The sequence below is a fragment of the Carcharodon carcharias genome, assembly GCF_017639515.1.
Source record: "Carcharodon carcharias isolate sCarCar2 chromosome 36 unlocalized genomic scaffold, sCarCar2.pri SUPER_36_unloc_1, whole genome shotgun sequence".
NCBI lineage: Eukaryota > Metazoa > Chordata > Chondrichthyes > Lamniformes > Lamnidae > Carcharodon > Carcharodon carcharias.
Window position 1 is genome coordinate 2,646,831 of NW_024470726.1, and position 17,293 is coordinate 2,664,123.

The 17,293-nt window shown below is 49.2% G+C and overlaps 1 protein-coding gene across 1 annotated transcript in view; it reads right to left on the reverse strand.

The window, feature by feature from the left end:
- Positions 1–1,203: 1,203 nt before the first annotated feature.
- Positions 1,204–17,293, reverse strand: part of LOC121274320 (one cut domain family member 2-like) — a 55,476-nt gene continuing 39,386 nt past the window's right edge. The window contains exon 2 of the mRNA XM_041181562.1: positions 1,204–1,502. Coding sequence (XP_041037496.1) covers positions 1,204–1,502 — 299 coding nt within the window. The remainder of the gene's footprint in view (positions 1,503–17,293) is intronic.

The window sequence follows — 17,293 nt, forward strand, 5'->3', positions numbered from 1 at the left end:
TTGAACATCACTCCCCCACCACCTCCCCCCCCCCCCCAACCCCCCCGACCCCCAGGGTGTCTCTCAGTAGCGCGCCAAGCTAGAGGTGTTCATGGTGGGGAGGGAGGGGTGGTTTTGGGTCAGTGGAGGAAGAATTTTGTCTGGTGGGGTGAAAGGAGAGCGAGTCAGAGGGTAGTTGGCTTGGACAGATTGGTCGGGGAGAGAGGGAGAGATTTCAAAGTGGCCGTGGAGATTCGGCCGGGTCGGAACTTGCATTGGCCGAAAAATCGCCTAACCCGTGCATCCCGCTACCACGTACCGGAAGTGAGCCTCAGGACTCTCTGGGTCTACCGGCAGGGCTCGTTCATCCAAATCCCATCCTATGACCTCCTCATGAGCCCCTGCCCTTTCTGTCTCGTTGAGTGACAAGCGGGGGGGCCCGTTGTTCCCAGCGACACCCCGTGGTCACAAAATGGCTGTCCCGCACTGAGGTCACAAAATGGCTGTCCTGCACTGAGGTCACAAGATGGCTGCCCCTTCGAGGTCACAAGATGGCTGCCCCTTCGAGGTCACAAAATGGCTTCCAATCCCCCCCCACCCTCCGCTAACGTGACATGTCACACAGATTTGACTCCGGTTTACATAGGCAACAAACAGTCATGGCATCCCAGAAGCGTTTGGCCTTCCGACGAAGAGCACTAGGTCAGCGTAAACCTTTCCTTCCTCCCTCTCGACGAACGAAGAGCCGGGGCCCCGCTGTTCCCGGCAACGCCGCCGGGCCGCAAAGCGTATGCCCTCCTGAGGCCGCGAAGCAGCCGCCTGTTGCCCCCCCCCGCCCCGGAAACAGGAACGGACAAGCCCGCTGACACTCAATCCTGCCCGCCGTCGGAAGACACGCCTGGCCAACCTGTCGGGGGGACTCAGGCGAAGACGTCATTGGGTGGGGGGGGGGGAGGGGGGGAAGATTTTCGCCGTACAAATTTCCACACCAATCCCCCACGTGGCTCCCACCGGCCCACCCCATAGATCAAAGCCGGAGAGAGAGAATAAAAGAGGGCGGAAATCTTGTTGGAAGTACAGAAAGGTTATCTTTGGCGTTCAGTTTCAGCATCGTTTTTCTTTGTTTTTGTTTTAGTTTTGTCGCTTTTATCTCTCAGTTTTTTTGTTTCCCCCCCCCCCCCCCCCCCCCACTCCCCTCCCCTCCCACCCGGCCTCCCTTCGGCCTCATGAGTTGGCGTAAGTGCTCTCTGATGATGAGGCGGAGCCTGCGGGACAAGGCCCGCCCTCCTCCAGCCACTTGTCCAGGCTCCGGCGGCGCGCATTCATGAAGAAGTTGCCCACGGTGGAGAGCTCCAGGCCCAGCTGCCGGGCAATGGTCACCTGCAGCTCCTTGTTGGGGCGGGGGTTCTCCTTGAAGATGGCGAGGAGGGTCCTGCGCTGGACGTCGGTGAAGACCAGCCGGTGTCTCTTGGGCAGGTGGTGGCGGTCACTCCTGGCCTGCTCGTGCTCTTTCCTGCTGCAGGCTGTGAAGAGAAAGGGAGAGAGAAGAGACATTGGGCAAAGGAATTACAATCTCAGTCGCTTGGCCGTGAAGAACTCGAGCGCTGCTGAAGGAAGAGACATGTTGTCAAAGTCTGGCACTCATCAGGACAGATGCAAGAGTTCCAAATTTCAAAGGGAGCAACAATTCATACTGCATGCAAAAAGGGTGCTGATTGGTTGGCAAGTCGACTCTGATTGGTCGAGGTGTTACCATGGAGAATGCACCAGGGAACTACTTTCCCCCATGCTTTTGTTTAATTCAATGCCTGGACATGTTCCTTTTGGCTGCATAGGACAGGTCCCTACGTATGAATATATGTAGCTTCTAGCAGGTATAAGCGAGCTACATTGCAAGCCTGAGTGAGAATCTTAAATTGGCTGTGTGTAATTCTTAGCGCACTTAGGATTGTTTAGCGAGTGCTGTCCAATCACAGGTTCACACCTGATGTTAGACATTGTATTCTAAATTTTGCAAGCATGGGTCGGTTGAGCACGATCAGTACTTTGCATATTGCGAACAGCCAAAGGGGCGTGCTGTTTGATACGATCCACCAGTCATTGGGACATACGACACATACCTGGTATCACACTGGCACTGAAATTGATATGCCACATTACTGATTTGTGTGATAGGCAGAATGTCCTTTTCGGCTTGACGGCAGCATTCTGTTAGTGGAGAATACCACTCGTGTTGCTGCTGCATAGTAGCAGCGTGAAACAGCTAGCTTCACCTGTTGCTCAAATTTTTGAGATACCTTGCCCTTCCAGGGTAACCTGAGCTAGACTGGGCACTTCAGTGAGTTCTGACAGTTTCCCTTTGCCCTTGTGGGTGTCCAAACCTCTCTCTCGTCTCTCGAGTCAGGAGATCATGGGTTTGAGACTTGAGCACAAAGTCTAGGCCGACACTCCCGGTGCCAGTACTGGAGGAGAGCCACACTGCCAGAGGAATGATGACCAGATCGTCTGTTTCTAATGATGTGGGTTGAAGGATAAATATCGGCCCCAAGACGCCAGGGAGAACACCCCTACCCTCCGCTCCTCCCTACCACCACCCACCCTGCCAATCCCCCGCTCTACTTCCAATAGTGATTGTAGGACCTATTATGAAAGGGGAACTCAGGTTGAATGTCTCATCTGAAAGACACTGCAGCGCTCCTGCAGTACTGGCACTGGGAGCGTCAGCCTGGATTACGTGCTCAGGCCACACAGGGAGGATTCCAAATGCCTGGATTCTCTCTGCGGACCAACTGGGACGTGGGCATCACTGGCAAGGCCAGAGTTTACTGCCAGTCCCTAGTTGCCCTGGTGGTGAGCCTCCTTCTAATTCTTTCTGTAACTGAATAGCTCCCTTGGCGTCGACAAGGGGACTTTGAATGTCAATCGTGTCCCCGGGGTCACAGGGAGACTGAATTTTAGAAATTTTGAAAGATAAAGGTAAAAGTCTGTTCTTACCCAAATCAAATGACAGAACAGGTCCGGTAAAATGTAACTAAAAGTGGCCACAAGATGGAGCCACGTTTCTTCCACCATAAAGAGAGAGAGTGACCCTTACCCTATAAGACAGTGACTGTACAGCTACACAGTGAGTGACCCTTACCCTGAGTAGACAATGACTCTACATAATTACACAGAGTGACCCTTACCCTGTATAAACAGTGACTCTGCACAATTACACAGTGAGTGGACTCTTAACCCTGTATAAACAGTGACTCTGTAGTTACACAGTGAGTGAGTCTTACCCTGTATAAACAGTGACTCTGCACAATTACACAGTGAGTGACCCTTACCCTATAAGACAGTGACTGTACAGCTACACAGTGAGTGACCCTTACCCTATACAGACAGTGACTGTACAGCTACACAGTGAGTGACCTTTACCCTGTATAAACAGTGACTCTGCACAATTACACAGTGAGTGACCCTTACCCTGAGTAGACAATGACTCTACATAATTACACAGAGTGACCCTTACCCTGTATAAACAGTGATTCTGCACAATTACACAGTGAGTGACCCTTATCCTGTATAAACAGTGACTCTGTAGTTACACAGTGAGTGGCCCTTACCCTGAGTAGACAGTGACACTGCACAATTACGCAGTGAGTGACCCTTACCCTGTATAAACAGTGACCCTGTAGTTACACAGTGAATGACCCGACCCTGTATAAACAGTGGCTCTAGTTACACAGAGTTACCCTTACCCTGTATAGACAGTGACTCTGCACAATTACACAGTGAGTGACCCTTACCCTGCATAGGCAGTGACTCTGCACAATTAAACAGTGAGTGACCCTTACTCTGTATAGACAGTGACTCTGCACAGTTACACAGTGAGTGACCCTTACCCTGCATAGGCAGTGACTCTGCACAGTTACACAGTGAGTGACCCTTACCCTGTATAAACAGTGACTCTGTACAGTTACACAATGAGGGACCCTTACCCTGAATAAAGTGACTCTGTAGTTACACAGTGAGTGACCCTTACCCTGAATAAACAGCAACTCTGTAGTTACACAATGAGTGACCCTTATCCTGAATAAAGTGACTCTGTAGTTACACAGTGAGTGACCCTTACCCTGAATAAACAGCAACTCTGTAGTTACACAGTGAGTGACCCTTACCCTGAATAAACAGTGACTCTGTACATTCACACAGTGAGTGACCCTTACCCTGTATAAACAGTGACTCTAGTTACACAATGAGTGACCCTTACCCTGTATAAACAGTGACTCTGTACATTCACACAGTGAGTGACCCTTACCCTGTATAAACAGTGACTCTATAGTTACACAGTGAGTGACCCTTACCCTGTATAAACAGTGACTCTGTACATTCACACAGTGAGTGACCCTTACCCTGTATAAACAGTGACTCTGTACATTCACACAGTGAGTGACCCTTACCCTGTATAAACAGTGACTCTAGTTACACAATGAGTGACCCTTACCCTGTATAAACAGTGACTCTGTACATTCACACAGTGAGTGACCCTTACCCTGTATAAACAGTGACTCTATAGTTACACAGTGAGTGACCCTTACCCTGTATAAACAGTGACTCTGTACATTCACACAGTGAGTGACCCTTACCCTGTATAGACAGTGACTCTGCACAATTACACAGTGAGTGACCCTTACCCTGTATAGACAGTGACTCTGCACAATTAGAGAGTGAGTGACCCTCACCCTGTATAGACAGTGACTCTGCACAATTAGAGAGTGAGTGACCCTTACCCTGAATAAACAGGAGCTCTGTATAGTCATTCAGTGAATGACCCTTACCCTGAGTAGACAGTGACTCTGCACAATTAGAGAGTGAGTGACCCTTACCCTGTATAGACAGTGACTCTGCACAGTTACACAGTGAGTAACCCTTACCCTGAATATAGTGACTCTGTACAGTTACACAGTGAATGATCCATACCTTGAATAAACAGTGACTCTGTACAATTAGAGAGTGAGTGACCCTTACCCTGAATAAACAGTAACTCTGTATAGTCATTCAGTTAATGACCCATACCCTGAGTAGACAGTGACTGCACAGTTACACAGTGAGTGACCCTTACCCTGTATAGACAGTGACTCTGTACAGTTACATAGTGAGTGACTCTTACCCTGTATAGACAGTGACTCTGTACAGTTACATAGTGAGTGACTCTTACCCCGAGTAGACAATGACTCTTACACAGTGATTGACCCTTACCTTGCAGTATAAACAGTGACTCTGTACAGTTACACAGTGAGTGACCCTAACCTTGTATAAACAGCAACTCTGTATAGTCATACAGTGAGTGACCCTTACTCTGCATAAACTGCGACTCTGTAGTTACACAGAGTGACCTCAAATGGAAATGTCAAAACTGAGATGGACAGATTTTTTTTTGAGTTTAGGAGCTTCTTATGCCATAGAGGGCCAATCAGCCCATCATACCTGTGCCAGCCCTTTGAAAAAGCTATCTCAATTTTGTTCCATAGCCCAATTTTTCCTCATTTCAAATAAGCTCTCTTCAATTACATATCCTATTGCTTTCTAAATGTTTAAAGTGTAACACCGCCCTTTCAGGCATGGATTCTGGATCTCAATGACCCTCCCTCTGCGTGAAGAAATCCCTTTTCGTTTTCCCTGGTTACTAACCCACTTTCCAGATTAAACAGGTCAGCCTTATCTTCAGCTTTATCAAAACCCCCACAGTTTTGCATATCTCGATTAAATCTCTCCCCTCCCCTTAACCTTTTCCGCTCTAAGGAGAACAATCCTAGCTTGTCCAGTCTCTTCCACATGAACTGAAGTCCCTCATGCCTGGTATCCTGGTTAACCTCCTCTATCCCCTCTCTAGGGCCTTGACACCCCTCATAAAGTGGGGAGATGGTAGCAAGGTGGTATCACCACTGGACCAAGTAAAATAGTGGGCCCAGGCTAATGCTCTGGGGACACGGGTTCAAATCCCACCATGATAGCTGGTGGAATTTAAATTCAATTGATAAGTCCAGAATTGAAAGCTGGTCTCTGTTTCATATCCTTAGTCACTATCATTGATTTTTTTTTTTAAAAACTCACCCGGTTCACTAATATCCCCTTTAGGGAGGGAAATCTGCTGTCCTTACCCGGTCTGGCCTACATGTGACTCCAGACTCACAGCACATGTGGTTGACTCTTAACTGCCCCTCTGAAATGGCCGAGCGAGACCACTCAGTTCAATGGGGCAATTAGGGATGGGCAAAAAAATCCTGACCTTACCCAGCGACACCCACATCCCACTAAAGAATAAAAAATTCCCTCCTTTTTTCTGTTTTATTTTAGCTTATATTTCCTTTCTCATCCGAGAACTCTACTTTGGTTGCCCCGTCTTTACTCCTTACAATAATATGTTTGGTTTCTCCCAAACTGTCCGTCTCAATTGGCCATTAAAGGTTTGCCATTGCTCATTTCCTGTTTACTGAGCCAATCATTGTTTCCAGTGCTAGATTCCTTGTCACAATACTGACATTGGCTCAGTTGTGTATTTAGCTTTGCCTTTGTCCCTCTCCATAACTAATTTAAACCTAATTACATTATGATCACTGTTACCCAGATGCTCTCCCACTGAAACACGCTCCACCCCATTCCCCAGGCTTAGATTCAGCGCTGGTTCATTGCGCTCAGAGCATATCGATTAAAAGAAGCACACATCTTAGGAGTTAATCGCCTTCCTTAACCTTTAATATAGCCCGGAGTAATTTAAGTCCCCTACTTTTATGGCTCTAGCTTATGTAAGTGGTTCCCCTGGCGACCAGGTTTCACGATCTGTTCTGCTCTTGGTGCTCCTTTACCCATGCGGTACGAGGTACACGGGGTTTGGAAAGACTCAGTGGCCGTGACTGACATTTAGACTGACATTTATATTTTCACTTCTGTGAAATCATGAGAATTGGGAGAACAACACAAACATAAGTAAAAGTACGGAGATAGACAGAAGCACAGAATGATGCCTTTGAACTCATCCTAAAATAGCACCTCTTCTGCTAAAGGAGGATTACTACAGCTCTGAAAATCCAAGAAGGCTACGCTTCAATTTCAACCGAGACAGGAACTGGGGATTAAGGGTTAGGGAGCTGACTGAACGGTAGAATAGGCTGGAGGGGCCAAATGGCCTATTCTGATGGATTGGTTCAGTTTCAGGGGTGGGTGAGATTGAGGCAAGTGCGTGTGTGTGTGTATGTGTACATGTGTGTCTATGTGTGTGTGCTTGTGGGTGCGTTTGTGTCTGTGTGTGTGTTTATGTGTGTGTGTTTGTGGGTGCGTTTGTGTGTGTGTGTATGTGTGTGTGTGCGTTTGTGTCTGTGTGTGTTTGTGTGCAAGTGTGTCTGTGTATGTGTGTGTGTGTGTGTGCGTGTGTGTGTGCATGTGTGTGTGTGTGTGCATGTGCATGTGTGTGTGTTTGTGTGTGTGTGTGTGTGTGTGTGTGCATGTGTGTGTGTGTGTGTGTGTGTGTGTGTGCATGTGTGTGTGTGTGTGTGTGTGTGTGCATGTGCATGTGTGTCTGTTTGTGTGCCTGTGTATGTCTGTGTGTGTCTGTTTGTGTCTGTGTTTGTGTGCCTGTGTATGTGTGTGTGCGCTTTTGTGTCTGTGTGTGTTTGTGCATGTGCGTGTGTGCGTGTGTGTGTGTGCGTGTGTGTGTGTGTGTGCGCTTTTGTGTCTGTGTGCGTGTGTGCATGTGCGTGTGTGCGTGTGTGTGTATGTGTGTGTGTGCGTGTGCGTGTGCGTGTGCGTGTGTGTGTGTGTGCGTGTGTGTGTGTGTGTGCGCGTGTGTGTGTGCGTGTGTGTGTGTGCGTGTGTGTGTGTGTGTGTGCCTGTGTGTGTGCCTGTGTGTGCGTGTGTGTGTGTGCGTGTGTGTGCGTGTGTGCGTGTGTGTGTGTGTGCGTGCGTGTGTGTGTGTGCGTGTGTGTGTGTGTGTGTGGGTGTGTGTGTGTGTGTGTGTGTGGGTGTGTGTGTGTGTGTGGGTGTGTGTGTGTGTGGATGTGTGTGTGTGTGTGTGCGTGTGTGTGTACACTTCCCAGTGTGGCTACCAGATGGAGCTGTGGCCTGTCTCTCCGAAGCGATATTCGAGTCAAAGGTGGAACTTTTATCTTCATGAAGTGAAGCAACTCAAATATTGACCCTCTCCGCAGCCTAGCACAGAAGTGACACATCCCTTCAAGGACAGCTCCTAAGAAAATTCCAGGAGTCCCGACCCCCTAGCAAGGTGAAACAACCTAGTTCCTGGTACTAAGTCACACGGCACCACCCTATATTGGTAAACTTCCGCTGGAGTCACTGGGAGTGAGAGAGACCATTTCCAATAGCAACCAGTGGTATGCAGCTCCCTCAAGACGCACTCTCAAGTTCCTCCCTCTTGCTGGCCATGAGACCATGAGAATTAGGAGGAGAAAGGCCATTCGGCCCCTCGAGCCTAGCCCCGCCATTCAATAAGATCATGGCTGATCTGATTGTGGCCTTAACTCCACTTTCCAGTCTGTCCCCACCCCCTCCAAAACCCTAGTTGATCAAAAACGTGTTTAACTCAGCTTGAACATTTTCAGCGATCCTGCTTCCTCTGCTCTCTGGGGAAGAGAACCCCACGGACTCACGACCCTCTGAGAGAAAAATCCTCCCCCCCTTCATCTCAAATGGGAGACGTGTTATTTTGAAACTGCGCCCCCTTAATTCTAGATGCCCCAAGAGGGGAAGCATCCACTCAGCATCTACCCTGCTGAGCCCCCCCTCCGAATCTTATATGTGTCAGTAAGATCCCCTCTTGTTCTTCTAAACTCCAATGGAAACAGGCCCAACCTGCTCAACCTCTCCTCATAAGACGAAACCCCCTTTGTTTTGTGGACTTCTGGATCCGCCCTTTCCTGCGCTTCACTTGAAGAGTCTCATCTGAAAAGCTTCTTTCTCACTGTTAGGACAGTGTCATCATCTGGAGAAGCCCCAGGAGCTGCTGGAGAACATTTATACACGAGCGAGGCAATAAATCAGAACCTCCTGCTGCGCTACTCACCCAGAAGGAAACGTTTAAACCACGACATTAATCAGCAGCTGCTAACTCACTTCCTATCTCTTTTAATCAAATTGCAATCATTTATGTTACTTTTCAAGGAAGCAGTTTTCCTCTTTTTTTTAAAAAAAAATCAATACAGAGCTGTCTCGCTGGCCAAGTCAGCTCTGCGACACAGCCTTCTTAAACTGGTCTCCGCCAAAGAATGCCCCGTGTTTCTTTCCTCGACCCACAGTAAAAGAAAAAAAATTCTCATTGTCTCCTCACAGGAACGATTATACAGACCGGGGGCTCCTTTTCCCTAAGGAGAGATTGGGGTGGGTGGAGGGAAAGAAAGGGGGGTTAACTGGACGACCTTATAGGGGCTGTTTAAATCGCCAGTGGGTTTGAACTCTTGATCTTGGGGTTACAAACCCAGTTGTAACTCTTATAGAGTCAAAACAATTAAACCAAATCAACAAAATTGGGATAAATCAGGCACAGCCCCTAATTCAGGTCATCTGTAAAACCAAGAACAAAGTTTAGCCAGTGGGTTTGAAGGGGAACAGACCCGGTGATGTTCCTTATTAAGAGGTGAATTTCTGGGGAGAGGGATGGTGAGTGGGAGGGGAACTCACATACACATAGCAACAACAGCCTGCGTTTATACACACCTTCAGTGTAGTAGGACATCCCAAGGCTTTAACAGATGGAAATTTGACCCAGGGCCACATGAGGAGATATCAGGGACAGGGTGACCAAAAGCTTGGTCAGAGAGGTCAGTTTTGAGGAGCGTCTTAAAGGAGTAGAGAGAGAAAGAGACGGAGAGGTTTAGGGAGGGAATTCCAGAGCTCAGGGCCCCCTCCCCAGGCAGCTGAAGGCACGGCCGCCAATGGTGGAGCAATGGGAATCGGGGGATGGGCAAGAGGCCGGAATGGGAGGAACGTAGAGATCCTGGAGGGGTGTAGGGGCTGGAGGAGGTTACAAAGATAGGGAGGGGTGTAGGGGCTGGAGGAGGTTACAGAGATAGGGAGGGGGTAGGGGCTGGAGGAGGTTACAGAGATAGGGAGGGGTGTAGGGGCTGGAGGAGGTTACATAGGGAGGGGGGTAGGGGCTGGAGGAAGTTACAGAGATAGGGAGGGGTGTAGGGGCTGGAGGAGGTTACAGAGATAGGGAGGGGTGTAGGGTCTGGAGGAGTTTACAGAGATAGGGAGGGGTGTAGGGGCTGGAGGAAGTTACAGAGATAGGGAGGGGGGTAGGGGCTGGAGGAGGTTACAGAGATAGGGAGGGGGGTAGGGGCTGGAGGAGGTTACAGAGATAGGGAGGGGGTGTGGAGGCCATGGAAGGATTTGAAACCAAGGAGGAGAATATTAAAATCAAGCATTTCCCAGTATGAGAGCCAATATCAGTCAGTGAGCACAGGAGAGGAAGGAGTTGATATGAGTTCAGACACACTGACCATAACCTTAAAGTGGTTTCAACTGAATTTTGTTCTAATCACTGAAGGACTGATATCTGCTCACATTGAGTGATGCTTCTCTGCTTCTCCCTGTTTCAGCTCCCATTCACCTGGAAGAAGAATGGACCCAAGGCTCACTCCAGCCCATTCATGATCCAGCTCTTGGTACAGAAGGTGCTAATTCATCCACAAATATCCCAGAAAGAAGCCTTCCTCTCCGCACCTATTTCCAAAAGAATTGGCGTTTTTATATCCCCTTCCAGTGTTCTACAGCCGATGTCATGCCTTTGAACTGTCGTCACTGTTGTGATGTAGGTAAAGTGGCAGCCATTTTGTGCACAGCAAGATCCCACAGACAGCCATATGATAATGGCCGCTCAGTCGGTTTTAGCGATGTGGGTCGTGGGGTCAACGTCAGCCCTGGGAAAGTTCTCCCAGGGATGCGGGGGGGGAAATCTTTTACATCCACCCGGGAGGGGCCTCGGGTTTAAACAATCTCACCCGAATGGCACCGCCTCTGACCGTGCAGCACTCCCTTGGGGCGCACACCAGGAGCTCCCGCCTGAGGTTTTGAGCTCAAGTATCTGGAGCCGCAGTGTTGTACCCACAGCCATCTGGCTCAGAGGCGAGTATGAAGCAACCACCACCCCGCTCACCACCCCGAGCCGCCCCAAGGTCTGGCTCCTGTGACTCACTAGCGCTCCGTATTTCTTGGGGGGTAGCAATCAGCCTCAACGACCTCCTCAACGGCCCCATCCCCCCCAAAAATGGGCTAGGGCGGAAATCAGCCAGCTCGAGATCGATGGGCATGAAGAGAAAGGTGAAGGTAGATGGGGTCGGTGTTGGTTGCGGGGGGGTTGGGGTTCAGGATTGAACCCTGCTGTGATGCTGTCCAGAGTCGAATAGCCAAACTGGGAACCCTGAAGCACACACACACACACACACTCTTGCAGACGGGAACAGATCTGATCACACGTATGCGTTGCAACAGATCCACAACCAAGGACGAGGGCCATAGCTGACCAATCGATGCCTGGCAGGGCTGAAAGTATGTCCACTAACATCCAATTGGATCTTCTAAAGTTGCTGGGGTCAAGACGAGGAGATGAACACTGGGCAGCGTAACATGTGCCCCCTTGCCTTAAGGGTGGGCAGGCAGTGTGCAGGTTCAGCTTGGCTCACTAGCCAACCCTCCCCATCTCCCAATCCTAAAGAGTCAGGAGCTCAAATCCCTCTCCAATCACGGGGTGGCCAATTCTAGTTCCGTGTCATCCGAGCAGCTCCTGTCCTCTCAAATCAATCTTAATTGATAAATCAATGAAAATAGTCAAAGGAAGAAAGTGAAATGTCATTTTTCTATGCCGCTCCCCCCCACCCCGATGCTTTTCCTTCCACTTGCAGTTCATGGCATTCAAAAGGAGGTTGATCGTTAATACCTGGAGAGTTGGCAAACCCTAACCATGCATAATCTGTCGACAGAGTATGGAATCTTTGACCAGTGTTTCGCTTTCAATCGGCAGATTTTCAGCCCCGGTTTATTGAGTCGCACTCTCTCCCTCTCTCTCTCCCTCTCTCTCTCCCTCTCTCTCTCCCTCTCTCTCTCTCTCTCTCTCCCTCTCTCTCTCTCCCTCCCTCTCTTTCTCCCTCTCTCTCTCCCCCTCTCTCTCTCTCTCCCTCTCTCTCCATCTCCCTCTCTCTCTCCCTCTCTCTCTCTCCTGCGAGTCGGAAGATCGTGGACTTGAGTCCCCATTCCAGAGACTTGAGCCCCACAATCCAGGCCGACACTCCCAGTGACAGAATTGATGGAGTGCCGCACTGTCGGAGGGTCAGTACTGAGGGAGCGCCGCACTGTTGGAGGGTCAGTGTTGAGGGAGCGCCTCACTGTCGGAGGATCAGTACTGAGGGAGTGCCGCACTGTCAGAGGGTCAGTACTGAGGGAGTGCCGCACTGTCAGAGGGTCAGTACTGAGGGAGTGCCACACTGTCGGAGGGTCAGTACTGAGAGAGTGCCGCACTGTTGGAGGTCAGTACTAAGGGAGTGCCGCACTGTCGGACGGTCAGTACTGAGGGACTGCAGCACTGTTGGAGGGTCGGTACTGAGGGAGTGCCGCGTTGTCGGAGGTGTTGTCTTTCAGATCAAACATTAAACCGAGGTCCCATCTGACCTCTCAGGTGGATGTAATAGATTCCACGGCTGCTACTGGAAGAAGAGCAGAGGAGGGAGGTTGCAGCTGTGGGGTGGGGTGGTGGGGTGGTGGAGTTCTCCCTGTTGTCTTGAAGGCAATATCACTCCCTCAACCAACATCACTGAAAAAAACAGGTTCAGTGGTCATACATCTTGCTGCTGTTGTGGGATCTTCCAGGACAGGTACAGCACAGGGTTAGATACAGAGTAAAGCTCCCTCTACACTGTCCCCATCAAACACTCCCAGGACAAGTACAGCATGGGGTTAGATACAGAGTAAAGCTCCCTCTACACTGTCCCCATCAAACACTCCCAGGACAGGTACAGCACGGGGTTAGATACAGAGTAAACCTCCCTCTACACTGTCCCCATCAAACACTCCCAGGACAGGTACAGCACGGGGTTAGATACAGAGTAAAGCTCCCTCTACACTGTCCCCATCAAACACTCCCAGGACAGGTACAGCACGGGGTTAGATACAGAGTAAAGCTCCCTTCAAGCTGTCCTAAGTAGCTATAGTGAGGGGTTAGAGACAGACTAAATGTGTCCACTGCTAAAATCATGTCCTTTTGAAACCACAAAGGCTCATTTTGTTGCTAAGTAAACACAGTGTGAGGGCCAGAAAGGGTTTTTACTCAGGGCTTGTAAATACTTATTAATTTCAGACCCAGTTCCCGAACAACATGAGGCACCAGCAATAGAAGAACAGCAAACATAGATCTTTTAGAGCACAGCAGGAGGCCATTTGGCCCATTGTATCCTTGCCAGTTGAGAAAGAGCAAGTCCAATTAGCCTCTAACTGACCCAGAAAGGTGCAGCAATGATATCTTGTGGCTTTCGAGGGACTCATTCATTGAGTGCTGGGTGTTAGCAGCAGCATACTACAGCCTGTGGGCTACATGGTATAACGCTTCTGCCACCCTTATCCCGGACAATTCCGCATGACAGCCGGTCACGGAAATCCCGCCTGCCCTCCCAGCTGGATCTACAAGTCCCCAAGACCCGCTATTGGAAGTATAGAGGAGGGGTGCGGTGGGGAGCCCTCCCGAGTATCCTGGGGCTGATATCTATCCCTGAACCAACATCACTGAAGTGCATTATCTGGGCTGGCATCAAATTACCGTTCTCGGGATTTTGCTGTGCGCAAATTGGCTACCACATTGGGATCTTGCTGTGCGAAAATTGGCTACCACATTACAACAGGTGACCACACTTCAAAAGGCACTCTCTTGGTTGTACAATATAGAGCTGTTGGGTTGTGTTCCTTCCCTTGATAGGATTGGCAGTTGGATGCCAGGTTCCACAGTGCAACAGCAATGACATATTGGTAGTACTGAGAGAGAGAGATGCTTTTTGTCGAAGCTTTTCATCTTGCACTCATCAGGACAATTCTCAAGCATCCCAAATCTGCAGGGAACAACAGCAAAATTTGAGCAACAGGGTGGAGCGATCTTTTTCACGCTGCCACCATGCAGTAGGAAGATGAGTGGCTTTCGCCACTAACAGGATGGTGGTGCATGAGTTTCAGTGCCAGCGTGATGCTGGACTGGCGGATCATATCAAACAGCATGTCCCTGCTGCTGGTCACAGCAGGCAATATACCCAACCTGCCTGGGCTTGCAAAACTCAAAACACAGTGCCTGACATTCAGTGTGATTCCACAAGTGGAAAACATTTGCTAAATAATCCTCAGCGTGCTAACAGCTATGCTAACCAGCAATTTAAGGTTGCCAGCTGGGCTGGCAATGTGGCACATTTGCGTGCACCGGTGGCTACATACATTAATACACAGGGCCCTGTTCTTTGCAGACAGAAAGAACACGTACACATGTTGCGCCTGTCTCAATTAAACACAATAAGCGACAGCCATTTATAAAAACAAAAAAACTGCTGATGCTGGAAATCCAAAATAAGCAACAGCCATTTGCTGGTTCATTCCTCAGGGCAATGCCTTGACCAATCAGAGTCAAGCTGTCTGGTTTAAATGTCAACCAACGCTTGGCAGTTAACTGTCAGTCACCATCAACTGGTGCATTCTCCATGACAACACCTTTACGAACCAGAGTCCACTCGCCAACCAATCAGCACTGTCTTCTCATACAGTATAAATTGTTGTTCCATATACATTTGGCATTGTTGCGAATTGTCCTGATGAGTGCAAGACGAAAAGCTTTGACAAAGAAATCTCTTTGATTTTCAGCAATACCCAAGCTCCGTGCAACCAAACAACTATTTGTATACAATGATATTTCACTTGCAAATTGGAGTTTGCGAGTTCAAATCCTAAAGTCATATCAGAAATAAGAGGAAGGTCACAAAAACCCGAAAGGTTCACTAATATCCCTCAGCAAAGGGAAGCTTCCGCCCCACCTGCTCTGGCTTAGATGTGACTCCCTGTCCCTCCCACAGGAACACGAGGAGGCCATTTGGCCCTTCGAGCCTGTTCCGCCATTCAATTAGATCATGGCTGATCTCTATCTTAACTCCATCTTGGTTCCAGAACCCTTAAACCAACAAAAAAACTATCAATCTCAAGTTCTGAAACTTTCAATTGACCCCACCCCCCCCCCACCCCAAACCCCTGCCCCCCACAGCCTCGACAGCATTTTGGGGTGGGGAAAGTTCCAAACTTCCACTCCCCCCTGTGTGTGTGTGTGAAGTGCTTCCTGACATCCCCCCTGAATGGCCTGGCTCCCATTTTAAGGTTCTGCTCCCCCCCCACCCCACTTGTTCTGGAATCTCCCCCCCAACCAGAGGAAATAGTTTCTCTCTATCGATCCTATTGAATGCTTTAATTATCTTAAACTCCTTGATTAGATCACCCCCTAATCTTCTGCACTCAAGACAGTATTACAGGAACATCATAATGCCATTCAGCCCCTCGATACTGTTAACATAAAAACATAAGAAACAGGAGCTGGAGTGGACCATTCAGCCCATTGAGCCTGCTCCCCCATTCTGTACCATCATGGTTGATCATGGGTTTCAACTCCAATTTCCCATCCGCTACCCCATATCCCTCAACTCCCTGAGAGACCAAATATCCGCCTATCTCAGCCCTAAATATACTCAACAATGGAGCATCCACAACCCTCTGGGGTCGAGAATTCCAAAGATTCACAACCCCTTTGAGTGAAGAGGTTTCTCCTCATCTCTGTCCTGAACGATCGGCCCCTTATCCTGAGACTGGGCCTCCCCGTGTTTTAGATTCTCCGACCAGCGGGAAACAATCTCTCAGCGTCCACCCTGTCAAACCCCTTCAGGATCTTGTAGGTTTCAATGAGATCCCCTCTCATTCTTCTAAACTCCAGAGAAAATAAACCTAATTTACTCAGTCTCTCATCATCGGACAACCCCCTCATCCCAGGGACCAGTCTGGTGAGCCTTCGCTGTACCACTTCCAATGCAAGTATATCCTTTCTTAAATGCAGAGACCAAAACTGCGCAGAGTAGTTCAGGTGTTCTGCTATTCAGTTAGATCAGCATGTGATCTATGCAACATGAACTCATAGCATCATTTTAGCCCTGGTATCATTCTGGTGAACCTGCGCTGCGAGACCAGTGTACCCACGTGCCTTCTGTAGTCCTTCAGCCAGCCACTCAATTGTGCCAAGCAGTGGCTGGGAGACCCACCAGCGCCTGGTAATGCCAAGGAAGGATGGGCATAAAATAGGCCTGGATGGTGTCACAGGAGACTAAGTGAAAGAAGGGGAAGGGCTGCAGTACAGTTGGAAAGGCAGTGAACAAGCAGAGGGACCTAGGGGGCTATATGTACACAAATCATTGAAGGAGGCAGGGCAGGTTAAGAAAGCGGTGAATAAAGCACTTGGAATGCTGGGCTTTATGAATAGATGCATAGAGTACAAAAGCAAGGGGGTTATAATCTTTAGAATGACCGACCTAAATGGAGTTGGTGTATTCAGGGACCGATTTAGTGCCTTCAGAGATGATGCTTTTGGCCAGCTCCCCTGGCATCATGAGACGGATGACGCTCTGGATCTCCCTGGCCGAGATGGTGAGGTGCTTGTTGCAGTGAACAAGGTGCAAAACCCTGGAGATAATGCGCTCAAAGGGGCTGACAACAAAGGAGCTCATAATACTCATGACCTTGGACAAGATCCTGGTGGAAGGGTGGACCTGGGTCAGCACCCTGTACACGTAAGTGGAGTAGCTCTGCTTGCGGGATTTCCTCCGCTTCTTGGGAGGCTTCTTGATGATGTAAAGAGCATATCTTTTTATTTCTGTGGGACTGTGGACTATAATAACAATGTCTGCAGTTGAAAGACATGTCCACTGGAACAGTGTGAGGGATATATACAATGTTGCTATCCTGGAACAGAGCGTGCCATGGAAGACAGGATGGTGCTGAGGAGGAGTCTGGTCTAAAGGGGAACTAACTGGCAACAACGTTTTAATTGGCTCCTGACCAGGTGACCAGGGTTTGTGTGAGAGCAGTGCAGCAGAATAGCTCCCAGCCTGAAAGGAAAGTGACCTGAAACCTCTCTCTACTGTGTGTATAAGATTCCAGTAATTCTACAATAATAACTAGCTGGCTTTTTCTCCTCATATCTCTATAACCTGGTCTCTATGAAAACCCCTGTCAAGAGGCAAAGGGGAAAATCACTGTTAGAGAC